The following is a 24,388-nucleotide window of genomic DNA, read 5'->3' as shown; positions in this document are numbered from 1 at the left end:
ATTTTTTTTCTTTTTCTGTTTAATGTCTTAAATTTTCCAAGCTTTCTTTACCGTGTTCCACTTTATGATGAGAAATTTATTAGCATTTTAGTTTTTAAACTTTTCTCTCTAGGGGCTTTGTTTTTAAAATTGATAAACAAAATTCTGGAATGTATTTAAAGCTTTTTGACTGCACAGGTGTTCCAATAGATTTACGTCGTTATTTCCTCACCACATGCATGTAGTTATTTTACAATCCAACAAAATCACCATGAGAGCCTTGTTTCACAGAGAATTTAGTTGGATTTGTGAATTAAATAAGTATTAATGAAAGATATTAATGTGCTTAGTGTTCTGTGTGCCTCAATCTCTTTATCTTGAAAGTGGGAGGAGAGGGTACAGAATTAACACAGGTGGGTTATTCTAGCTCCAAAATATTATACATTAAAACTGCTAATACCTAGACATTTTCCTAATGCTTTTTATGTAGGCATTGTGATGGCCTAGGGAATGTGGCATTATCTTAGTTAGATCAAGCTGAACACCGTGAATTCCTGTGTCAGAAGGAAGCTATCAACGTGACATTCAGTCTCAGCTTCTGAGGTTCTGACTGGTATTTCAAGATGAAACACAGACCTAATGCTGAAGAAATGTGGTCTTCTTGCAATAAAGATTTTTGCAGAGTAAATGATTTTTGAACGATGATTCTAAACTGCTATGATTATTTCTAACCTACCATAGTTTGTAAAAATAAATGAGATCTAGGAGCAGCTTAGCTGAAGGCTGCCGCTGCCTTCACTGGGCAGGTACCAGTTGAATCCATCAGTTCCTAGAGTGGCTCATGGTAGGTCTGGAACAGCTTATTTTATAAAATGTACATTTTGTTTTATTCAGGTTATACTGGAGAGCTTTGCCAGTCCAAGATTGATTACTGCATCCTAGACCCATGCAGAAATGGAGCGACATGCATTTCCAGTCTCAATGGATTCACCTGCCAGTGTCCAGAAGGTAATTACTATTTATTACTCCAGAAAGAACTTTTGTTTTTCTTTTTAAATTATAAGCTAATTTGATCAGACTTGTACTTTGTTTCTGCAAAACTCTACGCAAGAGAACTTCCTGTTTTGTTTGATTTATAAAACATAGAAGATAGTCCCCCTTTTTAGCTCTATGCTAGCATAGCTTGAAAATTATTTGAATATTAGACATAATCTAGGACTTTCTGTGATTTTATTTATACATTGAAAATGAATAGCTATAATAAAATAAAATCTCTTTCTCATGGTGACAATTTACTTAAGAGTTCTATTTTGTTTCGTTTTTGATATGAGTTTACATTTAAAAATTCAACATAAAGTTCATCTACTTCTGTTTTTAATCAACTTCATAATGTCTTAGAAAATTCAACTCACCTGAAAAACCACATTGTTAGGGCTACTTTTATTTTAAAAAGCAGCTTTACTGCTGGCATCGTTTTACCTGAAGAAGCAGGCAGATAATCACAGCCCTCAAGCTGGTGTTCACGAGATTATTTTGTAATTTGAGGAAGGCTTGTTCTCATTTCTGCTTTCAGGGATGTTATGGAAGGGATTATTTTAAATTGTTAGTTTTGTAAGAATAACATGACATTAGATTGCTTTTTAGAACCAACATGTAAGCTTCTGATCCACAGAGGTAACATTGAAAGCTACATAGAGTCACATCTGCAGAGATTAGGTGTAGAGCGTGAGTGCCTAAGGATGCATCTCTGTGTTCACAATTACCTTAGACTACCTAAGGCTGAGAGACAGAAGGTGGGCGGTGGTACAGGAGGGTGTTGGTAAGAGGCCACTGGCTTCCCAGATAACCTAACGGCTTGGGCTCTCCAGGAGCTGCCCCTGTGATGGGCAGTACCTCATAATCGAGTATTTCGGAGAAGTGAACATCAACTAAAGAAGGGCAGGTCCTTGTCTTCCTGCTCACTTGGGCAGGGCAGGGGCCAGGGTCGGGGTCGGGGTGAGATGCCTGTGGCCCGCCCGGCCATCCCGCTCTCTCGCTGTGTGCTGGCGATGAGTTAAATGTGTTTGGCAAGCCCTGCTCTTCACCCTCTCCTTATTTTGCAGTGCAGGCTCAGCTCCCTTAAACAAATGTGAAACCTTGGAAACATTGCTGAAGGCTGATGACTGAGCAAGCAGCACCAGTCTTCGCTCACGTAGAGCACTTTGCAGTTCTTAAAGCTCTGTCACACCCTCGATTAGTCAGTTGTCACTTAATTCTGACCGAAGGCCTTGCCGTTTAGTGTTTAGTCAAGGGCAGCCTTCAGGGTCGTTCTGGGACCGAATGGAATTTTTGTGCAAGTGCTTTAAGAACTCCAACATGCTTCCTTATTATTGCTGGGATTGTTACCTGAAAGTTACAATCAGGCCTCTGGAAGTTCGGATGGGAGTAATTGGCACAAAATCACACTAGTAATAAACAATGGCCCTTGAACTAAAAGCTAGGAATTTTGCTTGCACTCATACTACAATTTCCTAGTTGTTAATGTTTTGCTGAGCACTTCATATATACCAGGCACTGTGCTAGGAGCTAGGATATCATGCTAAGGAAGGCTGAGATGGCCCCTCCAATAGTGCACACACAGATAAGTATGTCGTCACATGCAGGAATAGGTGCCTTGAAGATGCACAGAAAGGATGTGTGTGCCTGGGCTTGGAGAGCCGGGAGAGACTCCCATGTACAAAGACCCTAAGGGAGGAGAGGCAGGAGATGGCGCAGCTGAGGGCATGACTAAGCTAAGAGGATGAGAAGAATCATGGTGATAGCAGGTGGAAGCGGCAGGGCAAGGCTTGCAGGGCTGGGTGAGCCCCGCGAGGCCTTTCATCTTCATCCTAGAGGGGAGGGAGTCGGAGGGGGAGGTTTGAAGGCCAGCTCCACTATTTACTTACCAGCTTTTCCCCATGGGCATGTGGTTTTATACCTCCCTGTATCTTGGTGATTTTAATCTGTAAAATGGGGTGATGATTGTGTCTATGCTCTGGGATCAGTGGAAGGATTAAATGAGGTGAGACAGATAAAGTGCCTAGCACAGTGCCTGGCTAAGCGCTGAATACGCAGTAGCTATTTCATCACTATTGTTTTCCTAATAATGATTCCTATTAAACCATTGATAAGCAGGGGAATTTGAACTTTTCATTCTGGAACAATGTTGAACATAAATTAGAGAGAGACAAGAGTGGGAATAAGGAGAAAAGTTTGGGGACAGTTGTAGAAGTCTAAGAAATAGATATAGGCTGCTAGGAATGGAAGGGTGGAATTTGAAAAAGAGAGGCAGATGGATTTGGAGGAACTTTGGAAAGAAAATGGAGGAGGCCTGAGAAGGAGCAAGGTGGTGGAGGGTGAGGGGGGTGAGGCAGCGAGTCTGGGACTTTGCAGTGGGTTGTGCCGCTCATGGAGAAACAGAAAAATGGAGAAGTGTTCTATGTTGGAACCCTTGTGAGAGACCCTTGTGATAGTCACGTGGAGATGTCAGCTAGGCTGTGGCTCTGTGTATCTGGAAGAAGCCCGCGTTCATCTAAACACAGAGACAGACTGTAGGTAGTAATTTAAACCCTGGATGCTGATGTAGGAACCCTTCTCCTTTATGCAGTGGTGCACCAGCCCCTCCACGCTGCCTAGATAAAGCCTAGAGAAAATGCGAGGCTCTGGAATTGACAAGATGAAGATGAGTTTTCCATTACAAAGACTTTTATTCAAAGGTTTATCTTCATTGAAGACTGAGCAGGGAAAAGCAGGCTTTCATTAGAGTTTAGAAGAATTTGCTGGAATGTGTGGCAGCCTCTTAGCAGGAGCTCATACCTGGTGACTGGCATTTTTTAAGCAGCCTCTCTCACTGGCCTATCCTTACAGTGCTTGCTTTTGTGTATTGGCATTAACTCATATTTATAGAACACTTTGCACTTTAAAAAGAGCCTGTGTCAGCAGGTGTGGTGGCTTATGCCTGTAATCCCAGCACTTTGGGAGGCTGAGGTGGGCAGATCACTCCAGGCCAGGAGTTTGAGACTGGCCTGGCCAGTATGGTGAAACCCCGTCTCTACTAAAACCACAAAATTTAGCCAGGCGTGGTGGCGCACTCCTGTAATCCCAGCTACTTTGAGTCTGAGGGACAAGAATTGCTTCAACTCGGGAGGCAGAAGTTGCAGTGAGCTGAGATCGTGCCACTGTACTCCAGCCTGGGCGACAGAGCAAGATTCTGTCTCAAAAAGAAAATAAAAAATAAAAAGAGCCTGTGTCTCCAGGATGTTTCTCACATCAGACATGCCAAGAGCTAGTGTGAGCAGAGCCTCAAATTCACAGAACGTCCTGGGGTTCAGAGCCAGCCCTGACCCTTGTCTGCCTCCTTTTCAGTTTCTCCACTGTAGGTTTTTGTTGATTCTGTCTGCCCTGCTTCCCTGTGTCATTCTTTGAGGAAAGGAAATGTATTTTATTCGTCTTGTTGCCCATACCTAAATCCAACACCTTTCCTACGGATAGTGTTTTATGTTAGCAGGAGGGATTAATATTTGGTAAATAACTTAATAATAGAAGTCAACACTTAGATATCACTCACTATGTCTGCTAACTAATTTGACTCTCACTGTTGTGAGAGTCAAATTAGTATTGTGTGCTAGGAAGCGCACACTGTTAATATTTCCATTTAACAGATTAGAAAACGGAGACACAAGAGGATCAATAACTTGCCTGAGGTTACATAGCCAGAAATGGAAACCCAACCCGGAAATCGGCTCCTGTGCTCCCAACTACTGTCCTATCCCATCTCTGAATATATTCTTTAAAGGAAATCCCATTATATTTTTTAAAAGATTATCTTCGTAACCATAATCATAAGTAAAATGCACCACAAAGAAAACTTCTAAATGTCTCTTCTGTTTACTTTCTTAAATCTGGAAAGAGTGAGAAGTTATTATTTTTGGTAAGCAAGTGAAATCCTTTTGTAACAATTCCTCCCAGGCTGGAAAGCTGTTAAAACTGGGTTTTCCCTCCGGATAGAACTCTCAACAGCACACATCCGCATCCTTTCTCTTTTCCGTCCTTTTCATCTCCATCTTGTTTCCTTCAAGGACCTTTTTCCATCTGACCCGGGCAGGCCCGTAGAGGTTGAGCATCCTTCCTGTGTACTGTCTCTGTGACTCCTGCTCCTTCCCAAAGTTCCAAATCAGGCAGCCCGAGAGCCAGCTGCAGTCACCTTCACAGCTGCGCTCCTCCAGGACATGTCTGCCCGTCTACACGGAGATTTCTATCCTTCATCAACAGTTTCTGTATTTCTCCTGAATTTCTGCTGAGCTTTTACTAGGTTCATGTTGGGAAAGTGTAGCTTCGGATTCTGGTTACAGTGGGGATGATAACAGATAAAAGTGAAATATCATGAATGTTTTCTAATATCCACCTAATTGAATAACAGCAATGACAAAGATAAGCACTTAGAACCTGGTATTAATGCCTAAGAATTTATTGTGTTTGTACTTTGTTTAGAACTTTGAAATCCTTAAGTTTTAAACTAAATGCATTTTAATTTTGAAGTTGTCTAATTATATATACTTAGGATTACTGCATATTGGTATTTAAATATGTATATTTAAATATATGAATATATTTAGATACATGTATAAATACAGTCTGAATACTACTGTCTAGCCATTATCAGTATCTTAATTCCATCTCCCCGCCACTGGGAATTTGAATAGAATACCCATAAATTAATAAAGAATAAGAAGAAATCAATAGTGATGAAAGCCTCCAGCAATAAAGGACATCCATTGACTCTGCAGCATGACCATCCCCTCCTGGAGAGCACACCTGGTCAAATGGAACCACCTTCCTGGCACCTACCTATTATGGAAAGCATATGGCAATCAGAGACCAAAGTGAGAATATGGGGTTTCATGCGCTATTTTGAAAACATATCATTTTATCCAATGCGTTTTAAAAACATTAAAGATATTTTCTCACACTATTCCTATGGATAGGATTATGGAATACATAGATTTTGTATGAACTGCTCTTGCACTGTAATTATGAAGTCAAGTATTACAACCAGAGAGAGGACTCACATCTTCCAGTCCTGTAACTATTAGAATGCGATGTTGGATTTTGCTATCAGACATCAAAGATCTTATAATCTGGAAACTGTCATAGCCAAGGATGGAGAGCTGGTGTCTCTCTCTGGCCTGGAGGTCAGTAGATTTGAGTCCAGGCCCCGTGATGAGGCAGTAGAGTGGAGTGGTTATGCGTGTGGTTTGGGGGTCACACTACTTAGGTTTGAAATCCGGACCCACCTCTTTTGACAAGGTCTTGGCTTCTTTGAGGCTCATTTTTTAATTTACAAAATGGAGTAACACTAGTATACATTTTTAAAGTATGTGTGAAAGATGGGGAAAGCCCTTAGCACTGTGCTTTGCAAATAGTAGGTGCCGAGTAAATGTTAGCTATTATGGTGATTGTTATTAATTAGTCATCTAACCTTGGGTGAGTCACATAATTTTATCTCTTCCACCCTTTGTTTCCTTCGGTAAAAAGGATGGAGGTTGACTACTACCTTTAAGGGACTCTGTTCTTAAAAGTCTTTAATTCAGATATATCAGTTTAAAAGCTACTTCCTGAGTCAATAAATCCATGATGTTTCAAGTCATGTTTATAGAGAAAAGCTTCATAACCTCTAAGTGACTCTAGGGGATGTCTGGGGTCTAAATCTTTATGCTGGTCCACAGGTCCTGCAGGTTAAATTCCACTGCAACAAGCTCCAAGGGTTTACCAAACTATTTTTTTTTTTTTTCATTTTATAGCCTTGGGTAACCTAGTTATAGAAATCCTTTCGTTGAACTCAAATTTCAGTGATAATGCTTTTCATCTTAAAGGGATTTGCAGACAATAACAACACATGTCATAAAAGTTGCCTCTCAGATAATGTGTATGGTTCAAAAACCGGGCATGTTACCCCGTCGGGATTTAGGAGTGATATAGTTTTGGAATTTAGTTTTTTTTTTTTTTTTTTCCAGCATCCTAACATGTATGATCTTGGTGAAAGCACTCTCTTAGGACCATACGAAACTGCTTGTATTTACATAAGAAATGTGTAACATACCCTCATAAAATTAACAGTCCTGAATAAAATGCTGTTCTTGTTCTTTCGAAATTTGGCATTATCCCTAAATCATCACTTCATTTACGAATCATAGCAGCTGAGATCCTTGAAGTAGTATATAGTTTCACCTTTTAGAATCAAAGCAGGGTATTAAGATTTATTAAGTGTGAGTAAAACTTTATTTTATTTTATTTTATGTTATTTTATTTTTGAAACAGCGTTTTGCTCTTGTTGCCCAGGCTGGAGTCCAATGGCGCGATCTGGGCTCACTGTAACATCCGCTTCCCAGATTCAAGTGATTCTCATGCTTCAGCCTCCCAACTAGCTGGCATTACAGGCTCCCACCACCACACCTGTCTAATTTTTGTATTTTTAGTAGAGACGGGGGTTTCACCATTTGGCCCGGCTGGTCTTGAACTCCTGACCTCAGGTGATCTGCCCGGCTTGGCCTCCCAAAGTACTGGGATTACAGGCGTGAGTCACTGTGCCCGTCCAAAATTTTATTTTTACGTTTGGTACACACTCATTAATTTTGCTTTAAAACTGAATTAATTTTTCTTTTTCTTCTTCTTTTTTTTTTTATAGCACAGCTTCTCTGAGATTGTTTAAATAAAAATGCAGATGCAGCAAGGAATTTTAGTTACCTGCTTTTTTTCATTAGAGCTGGGGAAAATGACTGCACTAACTTTCAGTGAATGACCAGGACCCTCTTTCCACATTAGCTTTCTTTTGCCTTTGAAAATGGTTCTGACGCCCACTTTAGTGCTGGCAGACGGCAGTCAGAAGTTACAGTTTAATGAACAAACGAATACTTAAATAGTAATAGCTTGATGGTTTTCTTCTAAACAAGAAATTGGATATACCTAAGAGAGAAACATAAATTTTTATTTCTAAAGGCGTGTGTCCAGATCTGTACGTGACAATTATTTAGCATTCTTACAACATTTTAGTTTTAAAACTGCAGGCATAGGTCTTGAACTTCAATGATGGTTTCTTTCTTAAGCCTCATAGTAATAACAACAGCATCGGCAGTACCTATAACAGTACTGATACCGTCTGCCATTTGTTGAGTGCCTCCTATGTGGTAAGCACTGTGCTTGGCACTTTGACATCATTATTATTACTTGAGATGGAGTCTCACTTTGTCACCCAGGCTGGAGTGCAGTGGCGCGATCTTGGCTCACTGCAACCTCTGCCTTCCAGGTTCAAGTGATTCTCCTGCCTCAGCCTCCTGAGTAGCTGGGATTACAGGCACCCACCACCACACCCAGCTATTTTTTGTATTTTTAGTAGAGATGGGGTTTCTCCATGTTGGCCAGACTGGTCTCGAACTCCTGACCTCAGGTGATCCGTCCGCCTCGGCCTGCCAAAGTGCTGGGATTATAGGTGTGAGCCACCGCGCCCGGCCAGCACTTTGACATTATTATTCAGCATAACTTAGCAGTTAACAGCTGAGGCTCAAGTAGACTTTGCTGAGTTTGAACCTGTTTGATTACTTACTCCCTAGTGACCTTGAACATTTTCTTAAATTTTCGACCCCTCATTTTCCCCATATAATAAGCGAGGGTAGTATTAGTGCCTACCTAAAGGGATCATTATAAGAATTAACGGAGCTGCGAATATGCAGTGCTTAGACCAGTACCTCGAAGAGATTAAGTAATTAATAAATGTCACCATTTAATCGGCACAACAGCTGTACAAGATAGATATTATTATGCCATTTGACAGATAATTCCTGCGGCTCTAAACAGGCTTGTTTGATCCTGAAGTTCATGTTCTTTCTGCTGCACCAATTCCTCCCTGATCAAGTTTTACTTCACGTGGTAGCTGTCTGGAGCTACACCCTTTGTCCCTCATGGGGCTCCGGGCTCGTTGAGGACAGGGATGCTAAACATTTCTGTATCCCGTAAAGCATCTGGCATGTAGAAACATACTAGACATTTGTTGAATGAATGAATGAGTAAATATCTCAAAACTGTTCTGGCAATAACATTTTATATATGAGGAAACTCCCCATATCACAAAGATGGATTAACCAATGTTCACTGAAGTAAATGTGCGAATCTCACTGGCTACACTCATTGCAAACTCATCATGCCCGCAGGGTGCAGGCATCTCATTTGGTTACTTTCAGCGCCCAGTTTAAGGGTGGCGTAGGGTCATCCAGAGACTCCGGGAGAGTTCATATTCAGAATTGGGGGCCCCTTCTTTGTCTGTCTCCCTGCCCAGAACCCTCTCTCACTCCTCATGGTGAGCCTTCTCCAGGCTCCTTCTGTAACTGCCCGGTGGGTTCACCCTGCCCACTGCCTAGACAGAGCTGATTTATCAAGATGAGGGAATTGCAATGGAGAAAGAGTAGTTCACACAGAGTCGGCTGTGCGGGAGATAGGAGTTTTATTATCACTCAATTCAGTATCCCTGATATTTTGGGGATCAGAGTTTTTAAAGATAATTTGGTGGGTAGGGGCTTGGGAAGTAAGGAATGCTGACTGGCCAGGTTGGAGATGGAATCATAGGGGGTCAGAGTGCGTTTTTCTTGCTGTCTTCTGTTCCTGGGTGGGGCGGCAGAACTGGTTGAGCCAGATTACAGGTCTGGGTGGTGTCAGCTGATCCATCAAGTGTAGAGGCTGCAGAATATCTCAAGCATTGATCTTGTTTTACAGCAGTGATGTTATTCCCAAGAGCAGTTTGGGGAGGTTGAGACTCTTGGAGCCAGAGGCTGCATGACTCCCTAAAATGTAATTTCTAATCTTGTAGCTAATTTGTTAGTACTGCAAAGGCAGACTGGTTCCCCAGGCAAGAAGGGGTCTTTTTGGGAAAGGGCTATTATCAATTTTATTTCGAAGTCAAACCATGAACTGAATTCCTTCCTATAGCTTGGCCTATGCCCGGGAATGAACAAGGATAGTTTAAAGGTTAGAAGCAAGATGGAGTTGGTTAGGTCTGATTTCTTTCACTGTCATAATTTCCTCAGTTATAAGTTTGCAAAGGCGGTTTCCCTTCCTGGGTCCCTCTGCACTGAAATGGCAGGTTCAGTGCTGTCATCTTATCTCCCTGTGCCGTTGTCATGACTGTGGCAGCCCGCCGGCCATGTGAACCCCCCAAATGCGAAACTGACCTCATGCTGGCTGCTGCCTCTGTATTTTGACTCCCTTCCAAAACCTGCCTGCTTTGGTTCACTTTTCAGAGCCTTGAGGAAGTTTTTTTGCTTTTTATTTTTATTATTTTTCTTGTCCGATTTAACAGCTGTTTGTGGGAGGATCTGTTTATTAAAAGCTTACTTCTCCATGCTAAACACAGAACGTTCATACTATATCATGCTTCTTAAATGCAGCAAAGATCCTTTATAATAGAAATATAAATACACTAGTAGTAAATATAATTTTCATTTTTTCTTGCAGCGGAATTATCTCCTCACACATACCCCTCTTTGACCACAACAATGGGGGAAGCTAAAGTGAAATTTTTGTTTTTCACTTGGACCAAAATATGTGATACAGTCCTGGCCCTTCTTCTGAACTATTCAGGTCGAGGCTCTGACTCTGACCACCTGAAGGCAGGGGACATACAGAGACACTCAGGCCCAAGACAACACTGAACAGAGAGAAGACTGGGAAAGCAGAAGAATGTTTTGTTAATTGCTTTGTCATATATTAGTTTTGGTTAAATAAACCCTTCTTTGACTCTGTTTTTCCAACCTAATTTCATCTCCTGTGACCTGACATCATAATGATAAAAGGCAGCTGAAGATAGATACTGACACCTCTCCTCAGTTAATTTAGCCCAGTTTTAAGACATTTTCCCACTGCTCTTCTTTAAAATTGGCCTAATTACATTTGATTATAATTTCTATGAAGAAGTTGTCGTGTTTAGAGTCCCTTCCTCACTTTCTATTCCCAAATAGTCTACCCTTAGCAATGCCCTTGGCCACTGTGACCCAGGGCACTCACATGGGACTTTCTGTTCACCACTGACCGCCGTCATTGCATTTGACCAGGGTCCTCTTTTCCATGACAGTCCATGACTTGACACAGCACTTTAAAGCATTTTTGTCATTTTTTTCCCTGATGACCAAAGAAATGTATGCTCAAAGGTACTCAAAGGAAAAACAATGCCTTGAATTCCAACCTCAAGAGAAAATCACTTTAAATTTTAGGTGAACATCTTTGAGGTCACTTTCGTAATGCCCTTTTTAGAAAACCAAAATCAGATCTGACTGTGTATTCACTTTTGTAATGAGCATCTTTAACTGAACAACATGCTGTAAATGTTCCATATTGTTAATTATTATTCTAAAGAATTATTAATGATTGCTTTTATCATATGAATGTGGCATCATTTATTTAGTAAAACACTTAATTCACACACTATTTATTGACGACCTACCTTGTAGCAGTTATTGTGTTCATCACAAGGGATTCAGCAGTGAGCGAGACATATGTGGCTTCGGCCTCATGGGTCTTATGGAATAGTGGCCCTGAGAGACAGCGTGGACAGTATGATCAGGGGTGTGACAGGGCTCCTCTGGCGTAATCAAGTAGAGTCTTAAGAGGGACCACTCACCTAGACTGGGGGCTGGAGGGAGAGTCAGGAAGCGTTCCAAGGGAAATGAAGTTCAAACACACTTGAAGGCTAAGTAGTAACCCAAAGAATGAGTAGAGCTGCAGGCAGAGGAAAGAGTCTTTCAGGAAGAGAGAATAGCAGGGGGAGGTTAGGGAGGGAGACAGCGACAGAGAAATCTGAGGAACAAAATGCAGTTCAGCAGAGCCATACTGCAGAATGTGATGGAGGGAAGACAGAAGGCTAGAGAGAGAAGTAGGAGATGGCTCAGGTAGACTTTTAAGCAGTGGGCTAAGGGGATTTGCACATGGCCCAAGAGTATGGACAAGGGCACCATGAATGGGTTTAACAGGAGAGGATAAAAATTTTAGCACTTGGAAGAAATTACTGTGTCTGAGGGGGAAGAATGGATCCAGGGAGGACAAGAATTAGAGAAACCTGTTGGGAGCCTGTTACAGTACTTTCGATGAGCTTTAATGGTGAATGTATTACAGAGTGACAATGGAGATAGGGAGAAGTGGACAGATTTGGCTCTAAGAGGACAAGGAGAAGGCCAGGGAGAGGACACACCAGTTTTCAACAAGTTTTACACAACTTGATATACGGGAGTGCTACTGGGAGCTGAGCGTTTTTGAGGGAGAGGATGAGAAAACTGTCTCCCTCTAAAATGCAGATGACATGTTTTCATTCCCTGCCTTTCACATCTCTGCTGATTTCTCATCCAAGGTGTTGTCTTGGGCCAACATATCCCTGGCTACCTCTCCAACCTAATTTCTTCTTTTATTTTTTGCTTTTTGAATTTTAACGTACGTACAAATCACCGAGTGATCTTGTTTAAATGCATATTCTGATTCAGCAGGTGTGGGATGGGGGCTGAGGTTCTGTTTATTTTTTATCTTTTAAAAAATGTTATTTTAAGTTCCAGGATAAATGTGTAGGATGTGTGGGTTTGTTACATAGGTAAACGTGTGCCATGGCGATTTGCTGCACCTGTCAACCCATCACCTAGGTATTAAGCCCTGTATGCATTAGCTATTTATCTTGATGCTTTCCCTCCCTCAGCCCCCAGTCCCATTGTGTGTTGTTCCCCTCCCTGTGTCCACGTGTTCTCATTGTTCAGCTCCCACTTATAAGTGAGAATATGCGGTGCTTGGTCTTCTGTTCCTGCATTAGTTTGCTGAGGACAATGGCTTCAAGCTCCATTCATGCCCCTGCAAAAGACGTGATCTCGTTCCTTTTTATGACTGCATAGTATTCCATGGTGTATATGTACCACGTTTTCTTTGTCTAGTCTACCAGTGATGGGCATTTGGGTGGATTCCGTGTCTTTGCTATTGTGAATAGTGCTGCAATGAACATACACGTGCATGCATCTTTATAATAGAATGATTTATATTCCTTTGGGTATATACCCGGTAATAGGATTGCTGGGTCAAATGGTATTTCTGGTTCTAGGTCTTTGAGTGATCACCCCACTGTTTTCCACAATCTCCAGCCTCATTTCTTATTCCTCTCTTCTTTTCTTTTTCTCCAGATTCTGACTTCTTGCTGTTGTTCAAACATGCCAAAGGCTTAGAAATTGTCCTCTGGGGGAAACGATTCACCTCACATCCAATGCTACTGGGAGCATTTGTACCTGACACTGTGCCCTTCTTCATAGGGACCCTCACATAGCTCTCTCTCCCCCTTGTGTCACTTAGGTCTCCCTGACTCCAATATCCAACACAGCCCCCATCATTCTCCACCCCTCCCCTGCTTCAATAACCTGTAGCCCTGGTTGAGGATACCTATTTACTTGTTTGTTTGTTGTTGTATGTTTTCCTTCACTAACTTGAAGCAGTGCCTGATGCATGACTGCTCCCAATCAGTCTAGGTTAGATAAATGAAGACCCAGAGGGAAATGCAGACCTTCTGATCAAACCTCTAAATTTCCATTGTTAATAGCCAATTATTTTTGTTCATATAACTATATCCTTTAAATAAGTTTTATCTCTTCTGCCCTTCTATCTATTCCAAATTAAGGGAGAGTTGATTTAACATTCTTCTGATGATTTCCTAGTTGTTTTTCATTTTCCCATCTTAAATCTAACTTTGACTTTCTGTTCTGCTCAAGAAAAAGTCCTTAAGGTATTTTTTTACTCTCTCAAATGGATTTTCTTAAAAATTCAAAGTCACATTTAAAATGCAATCCTATTGGGTCTTTTGCAGCTGATGATTTTGTAATTGATTTTCCTAGATAGTCCCCTTTCTCTTTATCGTGCATAACTGTCTGCTTTCTTAGAACCAGAACAAATGTGGTCCCAATTAGGTTTTCCATAAACACTGGCCAAAAGCCCTTCTCTGATTTGAACATCACTCCTTGTCCTCTTCTGCCAAGTCAACCCTTGTGCTTTCTTTCAGGCCCCGTTGGAAAAGCCAACTCTCCCATGAGATTTTTCTGACCTACCCACATCATAGTGGTTCTTCCTGCTGAATTTCTGCCATGGTTAGAGTTGGTGCCGCACACACTGATTTCATTTTGACAGCCTGGGCTGGTCCTTCAGCTCTTCCTGCCAGGCTGGAATCATCCCATTAGTGTTTGCAGGAAGGGAAAAATGGCCTCAACTTGTTCTCTCGTTATCTCGAATATGTCCTTCTGGTCTCCTCTGTACAAGAATGAACTCTTTCAGAGTCAGGATTCTACCTTCTCTTTGCTTTCCTGAGCTACGCAGCAGAATACTTCATAAACGATTTTACCTTCAGCTGGGTACAGTGGCTCAATGCCTGTGATCTCAGCACTTTGGGAGGCTAAAGCAGGAGGATCCCTTGAGGGCAGAAGTTCAAGACAAGCCTGGGCAACATAGGGAGATCACATTTCCATGAAAAGATTACAGTCTAATTGGATGTGGTGCATGTGCTTGTAATCTCAGCTACTCAAGAAGCTGAGGCAGTAAGATCTCTTGAACCCAGGAGTTCAAGGCTGCTGAGAGCCATGGTGGCCTGGGAGACAAAGTGAGACCCCATCACAAAATAAGTAAATATATTTTCTACTTTCATTTTGATCTAGTGATTATTCATTTATATTTCATAATAAAAGCATCCAATGACTAATATTTCCCCTTTCATATTCCCTCATTGTAATTTCCAAAACCTCATCCATATTTGTCAATTTGCTTTTCCTAACTACTATATTGTGTCTAAAATCTTTTGGAATATGTTCTCCATTACACCATTCATTCATCCACTCATTTATTCCATAGACATTTCCTGCACACTTCCCATAGCTCAGACACTGTGCTGGATGCCAAGGTGCAGTGGTGAGAGGAACCAACCTGGCTGCTCCTCCAAGAAGCCCGTGGTCTTGTTCTGGGTGGGAAACAGGTGATAAACAGGGAAACCAATACACAGGTATTTCATTGCAAATAAAAAGTGCTATGAAAGGGGTGAGCAGGGTACTGTGATACAGAATAAGAAAGGGATATGTACCTAGGATGGAACGATCAGGAGAGGCCTGCCTGTCTAACACTTATGCCAAAAATTAAGCCATCAGGAGGAGTCAGCTCTGTAAGCAGGTAGGAGCAGGAGCTTCCAGACGGTGGAAATGGCATATGGCAAGGATCAAGGTGAGGAATGGCTTGTTATTTCTGGAAACTGAATGGAGGCCAGTGGGGCCAGCTTCTGAAGCATGTGGAGTAAGACTGGTGAGCTGGGCTTAGAGCACACCGGCCTTGTAGCCTATGGAAAGGAGGTCAAATTTTATTCTAGGAATTACTGGAAGTCATGATGATATTAGCATTTTAAGAAAAATTATTATTGCTGTTTGGAGAATTGGTTGTAGGGGTAAGATGGACAGGGAATCTCACAAGAGAAAACTGCTATCATGGAGAGAAATATTAATAATTGTGTCTTTGGCTAGGATGGTAGCAGCCAAGTTGCAAGAAAGTGTATTTTGGAGATAGTATCTGTAAGATCCACTAATTGGTTGGATATGGGGGTTAGGAGAAGGAAAACAATCAAGTAGGACTCCTAGGTTTCTGACTGGAGTGCAACGGAATGCTGAGTTGAGTTTTAAAATGCCTATACACATCATTTCTTTGATGTGAATTGTCTTTACCCTGTCAGCAAAAAATGCCGGTGTCACTTTATTCTGTATTTTCCTTTAGTATTGCAAAAATTTCTGACACCTCTATTGCTTTCTGACAATACATACAGTGACTTCATTGTCTTGCAATTTAAAATCTTCCAGAAATGTTTTCCTTTGGTCTTAAATATCTGATTCCATAATGGGTGTATCTCAAGGGTATTGATTTCTTTCTACTTACATAATACATAATTCAGCAGAAATATTCACATTCATATTGTTTCAAATACAAAATTTGAAGGAAATTCAACTAGCTAAATTACTTTTTTTGCATTCCCCCTCAGTAGGTTTCTTTTGTAATTCTATTTTGTTTATTTTCCATTGTAATTCTTTAATCTTTCATCCTTTTCTAAACTTTCCCCTTGTTTTAAAACCAATGGTTTTAAATCTCTTGGCTGCTGCCATTGTTTCCATGTGTTTGAAATAGACCTTTTCTCTGGAGCTCTTGTGTTTTCTAAGATTTCCTTATGTCCATCATCTTAGGTCTGTATCATTTGAGTTACACTATTGCACACCAGAGCTATCACTGTGTCCATCTTTCTGCTTGTACTTTTTGGCTACCATCACCAAATAGTTTTTCATTTTCTACTCTTCAAGGAATATTGTAAATCCAAATATTTGCTTATTAGCTTCCAGTTAGGACTGTATATTATTCCTCTGTTATAGCATATTAGTGCTTTAGTCATTTCATAAATACTATTATTTTTATTACTTATGTTACATTATCCTACATAGCAGTATTGTATTTGTTCTCCTATCTATAGCTTTTCATATTTTGGAGGTTAAATGTATCCATGAATGTGCTTGAACCTAGGAATGTTAAATTTCTTTTTCCAATTCTCTACCCTTTGCCACCATAACTAATTTAATTTGCATATTCTATAAGGGGAATTTTTAAAAACACTCACCTTGAGAGATCATTATTACTAGATTGACCAGTCAAAGCTCTTAAAGAGCCATGCTAATAAAAAGAGAAACTTTACCGAAGGCTAGCTCAAATAATTTCTTTTAGAGTTATAACATTATGTACGAACAGGACAAAGCAGAGAGGTTCCTAGGTCTGGAGACTGAATTGAGAACTCTTTATATATAATGTTGGTCTGTATATTTATGTTGAGAGAGAAGGAGGGAAAGGAGAAAATAGAGTGAATGGGAATCTTGGTTTATTTTTAGAATTTTTTTGGGAAGATGAAATCTGTTCTGGCCATCTCAGCCACAGATGACCCAAGGCCTTTTCCACCTCGTGTTGTAAAATGTCTTTTTACTAGCACTCATCCTACTGCCCTACACTCTGTAACTCCAATACAGGGATGTGTTTATTCATCTTTGCTTTAGCTTTGGCTCTCAGACTTCTGTATTTCTACAAGGGGGAATCAGGCTCACATAGTACTGTATCTGAGTTTGGGATCACTTACACAGGTGCTTCTTCTGAATATACATTGTTTCACGTGTGGTCTACCTCTAATTTTTGAAACTATGTTTGTAACATTTAACCTTTCTGTGATCACTATCATGTTTACAAGTGAGTTTTGACTCAAAATTTCAAAATATATGCATCAACAAACCTGTAACATGCATTTTAGCTAGGAGCCACCAATCAACCAACATCTGGTCTCCATCAGCCGATGAGTAGGCTATGCCTGCATCTTGAATATTAAAAACTAATATTCAAATTTGATGGCTATAATTTTTGTTCTGAAAATTTATAATGTCATCAGATGTTTCTTATTGTGTTAGATTTTATAAATTACCAGTGTAAGAACTGGTTGCCTTGTGCATCCTTATGAAAAAAGTTCTCCTAAAAATATGGCTTTAGGGTTGTATTTAAAACCAATCAGCTCTATAAAAGAAATAAAAATATATATATTTTATACTTAATTTTTGTATATAGACTTTGTATGCTGATAGTTTTTAAAAAGCTCTCAACATTACACATTGGCTTGTAACACCAAAACATTTATGATTTTCTCTTAAAGTTTCTTACATAAACATCTTGGCTCTCAATTTGATATCTGAATTATTTTAAGAGTTCTGATTTTATAAGGAGTTTGTGGCACATCTGTATTCCTTAGGTCTCAAATTTCATACTTTTTTTTTTTTTTGAAACAGAGTCTCACTCTGTCACCCAGGCTGGAGTGCAGTGGCGTGATTTCTGTTCACTGCAAGTTCTGCCTCCCAGGTTCACGCCATTCTCCTGCCTCAGCCTCCCGAGTAGCTGGGACTGTAGGCGCCCGCCACCACGCCTGGCAAATTTTTTGTATTTTTAGTAGAGACGGGGTTTCACCGTGTTAGCCAGGATCGTCTCGATCTCCTGACCTGGTGATCCACCTGCCTTGGCCTCCCAAAATGCTGGGATTACAGGTGTGAGCCACTGCACCCGGCCTATAATTGTTTTTTAAAATATCCTCCATGTGATATTCAAAATACAGACAGCCAGTAAGCAAATCAGGCTCAGGATATTTATGCAAATACACAGAGTTCAAAATTGATAATTGCTAAGTAATTTCTGGTTTTCAAAGTTGTCAAATTACAGAATTTATAATAGCTATGGGTTTAACAATTACATAATTTCTTTCCTTCCTTCCTTCCTTCCTTCCTTCCTTCCTTCCTTCCTTCCTTCCTTCCTTCCTTCCTTCCTTCCTTCTTTTGAGATGGGATTTTACTATGTTGCCCAGGCTGGTCTCGAACTCCTGCCTCAGCCTTCTGAGTAGCTGGGATTACAGGCACACACCACCATGTCCAGCTGATCTGACCATAATTTTGTATGCTAGCATGGCATTTTCGACTTGTCAAATGCTTTTACACAAACTCTCTTGTGAGAAGCAACAAATAGATTGGGGCTTAAGAGCACAGATTTGGAGTCAGACAAATCTGATTGAATCTTATTTTTCCCGGTTACTAGATGAGTGTTCCTAGGTTAGTTCCCTAAAGGGAAGCCTCTAGCCCTTCTTCTGTAAAAAGTATATGGTGGTAGACCCTACTTGAGTCAGTGGTTGTGATAAGTAAGAAATGACAGATACCAATTGCTCAGCATAATGTCCCGTATATAACAAGAACTCAATAAAAATTTGCTATTACTTTTAACACAGCAATTTCTCTTCTTTCTTCTTCTGTTTCTACGAGTACAACTAAAACTACTGGACGCATACAGCTATTCTATTATTTTCATTTTTAACAAATAAGATAACAGACATATAAAAGATGTATAGGACATATAAGAGCTACTTACTTGATTGTGCTGACATAATTTATCAATTAGAATTTGATTTAGTTACAAACAATAGACATCCGCAAATAATGAGTACTGCAGTAAATCAGTTTGAATAGAACTTAAATATTAACAATAGTGAGACTCCAATCTATCAACGTGGTATATGTCTTCATTTATTTGGGTGTTTTTAATTTCTTCAAGTAATGTTTTATAGTTTTCAGTGTAGACATCTTGCATATCTTTTGTTAAATTTAATCCTATTTTATGTTTTTTGATAATATTATAAATGCCAGTAAAACATTTTTAAATTTCCAGTTGCTTATTACTAGTGTATAGAAATGCTATTGATTTTTGCATATTGACTTCGTATGCTGATAGTTTGCTCAATTTACCTATTCTCAAAATTTGTTTTAGGTTTCTTTGGATTTTCTTTGTATAAAATTGTAGATTGATGAATAATAAGTCTTATTTTCCTTTCTACACTTTATGTTTTTTATTTCTTTTACTTTTCTTTTTGCATATATAGAACCTCCAGTAAAATATTGAATGTAAGTGCTGAGGCTACATCCTTGCTTTGTTCTCTTAGGGAGAAAATATGTATTATTTCATCATTAAGTGTGATATTAGCCATAGTTCTTTTTTTGTATATACCCTAAAAGATGCAGTGTTACCTTCTATTTTAGTTTGCTGAGACTTTTTCTTTCTTCTTAAAAATAATGAATGCATATTGAATTTTGCCAAATAATTTTTCTGTATCTATTAAAATGATTGACTTATTTCATGTGCACATGAAAAGAATATGTTATTTAAATATTGTATAAACTAGCTCATTTTGTCAATTTATTCCATCAGTTACTAAGAAAGGGCTTCTTCTCTGATGGTTTCTGTTTCTTTTGCTGGCAGTTTTTCTTTCATGTATTTTGAAGCTGTCTTATTAGGCGCCTACATATCTGGGATTGTGAAAGCTTCCTGTTGGATTGCTCACTTTTTCATGTTAAGTGTCCCTTTTTATGTCAGATAATGTTCTCGGTCTTGCCTTTTCTGATTTTAACAGAGAATATTAGTTTTCTTATGCTTTCTTTTTCACAGTGTATCTTTCCCTATTCTTTTACTTTCCCCCTTTTTTTTTTGAAATAGAGTCTTGCTCTGTCGCCTAGGCTGGAGTGCAGTGGTACGATCCCTCTGCCTCCTGGGTTCAAGCGATTCTCCTGCCTCAGCCACCCCAGTAGCTGGGATTACAGGCGCACGCCACCACACCTGGCTGATTTTTGTAGTTTTAGTAGAGACAGGGTTTCACCATATTGGTCAGGCTGGTCTCGAACTCCTCACCTTGTGATCTACCCGCCTTGGCCTCCTGAAGTGCTGGGATTACAGGTGTGAGCCACTGTGCCTGGCCTTACTTTCCATTTTTATATGTGTTTATACTGGAGTGGGTTTCCTTTAGAGAGCACATAGTTAGGTCTTTTTTTTTTTTTTTTTTTTTTTTAAATAAAATCTGGCAATCTATGCCTTTTAATTGGAGTGTTAGTCTACTTATATTCAATATAACATTGATATAATTGGATCTAAGTCTACCTCATTGCTATTTATTTTCTATTTTTCTCGTATGTTCTTTGTTTTATTCTATTCCCGCCCTTTTTGGTGGTTGGGGTGGGGGGGATGGGTAAATAGAATATTTAAAAAGATACTATTTTCTCAACTGGCTTTTTAGCTATACTGCCGGGTTTTTTTGGTTTGAGGTTTTTGTTGTGTCTGTTTTAGTTTTAGTGGCTGCTCTGGGAATTACAGTATATACCCTTAATTTATGAGAGTCTTCTTAGAATCTACAATTAATCACTTCATGCAAAATGTAAGAACCTAATGGTAGTAAAATTCTATTAACTTCCCTTATTATTTGTTCTCTTGTTATGTATATTCCTTCTATGTATGTTACAACATCATAATTCAATGTTCTTATTGCTTTTAACCATTTTTAAAAGAAATTAAGAAAAATGAATTATTTACTCCCCCACAGTACCATTTCCAGGGCTCTTAATTTCTTCCCATAGACTTGAATTTCCACCTGTTATTATTTCTATTCAGCTTAAATAACTTTCTTTAGTATTTTTGTAGTCTGGCTAGATCTGCTGGCAACAAATTTTCTCAGCTGTTCTTTATCAGAAAATATCTTAATTAACCTTGATTATTAGAGGTTATTTTCCCTGAAAATAGAATTCTGTTTGGCAAGTTTATTTTTCCAGTGCCTTAAAGATGTCATTTTGTTATCTCACGTTCCGTAGATCTTGGTGACAAGTCATCTGTCAATCTTACTATTGCTCGATTGTGTATCATGTCTTTTATTTTTTATTTTTTATTTTTTGGCTTCTTTTAATGTTTTCTCTTAATTTTTGGTTTTCAGCAGCTTGTCTGTGACATTCCTGTATATTTGATTTATTCTCCCTGGGGTTCACTGAGTATATTGTGTATGGGTAGATGTTTTTCACCAAACTTAGAAAAAACTCGGTCGTCATCTGTGTGGTCTAGATAGTAGGATAGATGAAGGGGGAAAGTAGTGAAAGAGTAAAGGGTGCTTGCCAACTTCTTTCAAGGAATTTTCTATAGAAGCGACTTCAGGACATTTCCACTTGTGTCTTATTCAGAAGGTCATCACAGATGTCCATCAGTTGCATAAGAGGCTGGTCCTTGTAGACAGTATTCTGTGTTGCCATGTGACCAGAAGCCTATGACCGGGGGAAGGGGAAAGAGAGATATTAGGACAAAAAGCAGTTTCTGCTACACATGGCCAGGAAGGGACAGACGCCTGACAGACCCTGGAGCACCTGCCCTCTCATTCTTGGCCTTTCTGCTTGGTGTGGTTTAGATGTTTGTCTCCCTCAAATCTCTTGTGAAAACATAATTCCCATTGTTGGAGGTGGGGCCTGGTGGGAGGTGTTTGGATCACGGGATCCATCATGAGTGGCTCAGTGCCATCCCCTTGGTTCTCACTCTGAGTTCAGGTGAGAGCTGGTTGTTTACAAGTGTGTGGCACCTCTTGCTTCTCTCTCTTGCTCTTGCTCTCACCATGTGATACATCAGCTTTCCATTTCGCCTTCTGCCACGATCATAAACTCCTTGAGGCCCTCACTAGAAGCAGATTCTGGCACCAAGCTTCCTGTACAGCCTGCAGAACTGTCAGTCAATTAAACCTCTTTTCTTTATAAATTGCCCAGTCTCAGGTATTCCTCTGTAGTAATGCAAAAATGGACTACTATACTGCTATGCCTCAGGTGTTGGGTGCCACATCACAGAGTACTGGTTAGGAACTTCGACCTGAGTCTGACTGCCTGGGTTCAAATCTCAAACCTGCCGTTTACTAGCTGTGTAACTTTGGGCAAGTTACTTGATCTTTCTGTGCCTATTCTCTCATCTGAAAATGGGGAAATGATAGTTCTTATCTCATAGGATTGGTGTGAGAGTTAAAGGACTTAGTATATTTAAAACCCTTGAAACAGTGCCTGGTACATACAAGTGTTTGCCGTTAACAAACACAACTCCAGCAGGTTGTCCTTTCGAGCCTGCACAGAGATATTCTCAGGGACACTCCTGCCCCCCACCTCTTCCCACGGCTGTCTGCCCCAGGACTCCACCTCTGTTCACCAACGTCACTGCATGGCCCGGTAACTGCTTGTGTGTTTAGAGAGCAGTGTGTGAGCACCTCCCAATTCCAGAAATCGCCCTTTATAGACATCCAGGGTCACGACCCTGAGGGATTCATACAAACATGAAAATGGATTATGTTCCAGGATTGACTGACAGGCCAGCTTCCTCTCTCTAGCCACAAACTCTGAGTATACAGGCAACTTGAGATTACCCCAGAACCACCGTTTAAGGGGAAAAAATCCAATATTTATTGAGCACATGTGTCATCTTACTTGACTTCATAGTAGGCGCCAACGCCATTTCGTAGGTAAGAAAGTTAGAGAAAAAATGATTAAGCCTGAGGTCACACGAGTCACATGGTAGTAAGAAGATTCAAACTTTGGTTTTCTGGCTCTGCATTCTTTGAATTATGAAACCTGTTCTTGCTTCTCTTAGGAAAGTCACTTAGAGGGTGGCTGAAGGAGATGTGAGTCATTTGCAAAAGGATGTCATATGAACGCGAAGATAACAATAGCTTAGGTGATAGAAGGAAATGGAGAATTTACTAGTTAAAGCAACAGCATCTCAAAATCGACTCAGCATTTAAGTCTGGAATTCCTTTTCTAGTGGTCATTAATAATCATGTGAGCCAGGAAAATTATCTCATAATTGCTCTACCTCACATTCATCTCTACAAAGTGTATTCAGATATACCTTGCATTCATTTTTTTTGCTTTGTCATTCTTTGTAACAGAATGGCATTTAATATCCCACTTTCTTTTTTTTTTAGACTGGATAATATGCCAAAAGTGTATTCTCTCCTCAGTATATACTGAGGTATGCTAGCAGACTGAAAATATAAAGTATTAGTTCCATTCTCATCTTGCATTATATTTTCCTGAATTGGTAAGAAAAAGCAAAATTTTAATAATAAAACACAGGATCCTTGATTCAACAGCAGTGGGCCTTTTTGATATTCAATTCAACAAACATTTATTGATCATCTCTTTATTGAAATTTTCCACTTTCTATTTTTAGACTGTATAATATGCCAAAAGTGTATTCTGTCCTCAGTATTTATACTAAGGCATGCTGGCAGACTTTGAAAATATTAAGTATTAGTTCCATTCACATCCTGCATTATATTTTCTTGAATTGATAAGAAAAAGCAAAATTGTATTAATAATAATAAAACACAGGATCCTTGATTCAACAGCAGTGGAACTTTTTGATATTAAATTCAACAAACATTTATTGATCATCTCTTTAGCGAAATTTTCCTGTAGTGTATGATCAATTACTCTTTCAAGTCTGTTCTGTAAAGCAAAGCAAAACAAAAAGCTCCCTCTGGCCTACATTCCCACATAGATACAATCCTGTAGCTCCTATTAATTTTATCAGTTAATAGCTTTTGCTGCATAACAAACCACCCCCCAAATTTAGTGGTTAAAATGGCAGCCACTCATTTCGCTCATAATCCTTGTACATTGCATTAGCAATTTGGGCAAGCTCAGCTGGTCACTGGCCACACTGATGGAGGTCAAGTGGTCTAGAATGGCCTCGGCTGTGCTAGCTTCCTTTGCTCCATGCCATCTCTCATCTTGCAGGAGGCTGGCGCGGGCTTGTTCGGCAAGGGGCAGTGCCATTTTTTCACATTCTCTCTTTCATTGTTTTCAGTGACACCTTTCTCTCCTGGTTTCTCTTCTTTAAAAAATATCTATATATAGAATATCTATCTATCTATCTATCTATCTATCTATCTATCTATCTATCTATCTATCTA

General features: G+C 39.8%; 1 protein-coding gene across 1 annotated transcript in view; it reads left to right on the top strand.

Annotated features, from left to right (window-relative positions):
* Positions 1-24,388, top strand: part of DNER (delta/notch like EGF repeat containing) — a 366,117-nt gene that overhangs the window by 244,221 nt on the left and 97,508 nt on the right. The window contains exon 7 of the mRNA XM_023193935.2: positions 874-987. Coding sequence (XP_023049703.2) covers positions 874-987 — 114 coding nt within the window. The remainder of the gene's footprint in view (positions 1-873; positions 988-24,388) is intronic.

Source organism: Piliocolobus tephrosceles, chromosome 11, assembly GCF_002776525.5.
Source record: "Piliocolobus tephrosceles isolate RC106 chromosome 11, ASM277652v3, whole genome shotgun sequence".
Taxonomy (NCBI): Eukaryota; Metazoa; Chordata; class Mammalia; order Primates; family Cercopithecidae; genus Piliocolobus; species Piliocolobus tephrosceles.
The sequence above is the reverse complement of the archived record's forward strand: the minus strand, read 5'-3'. Positions and strand labels throughout refer to the sequence as shown.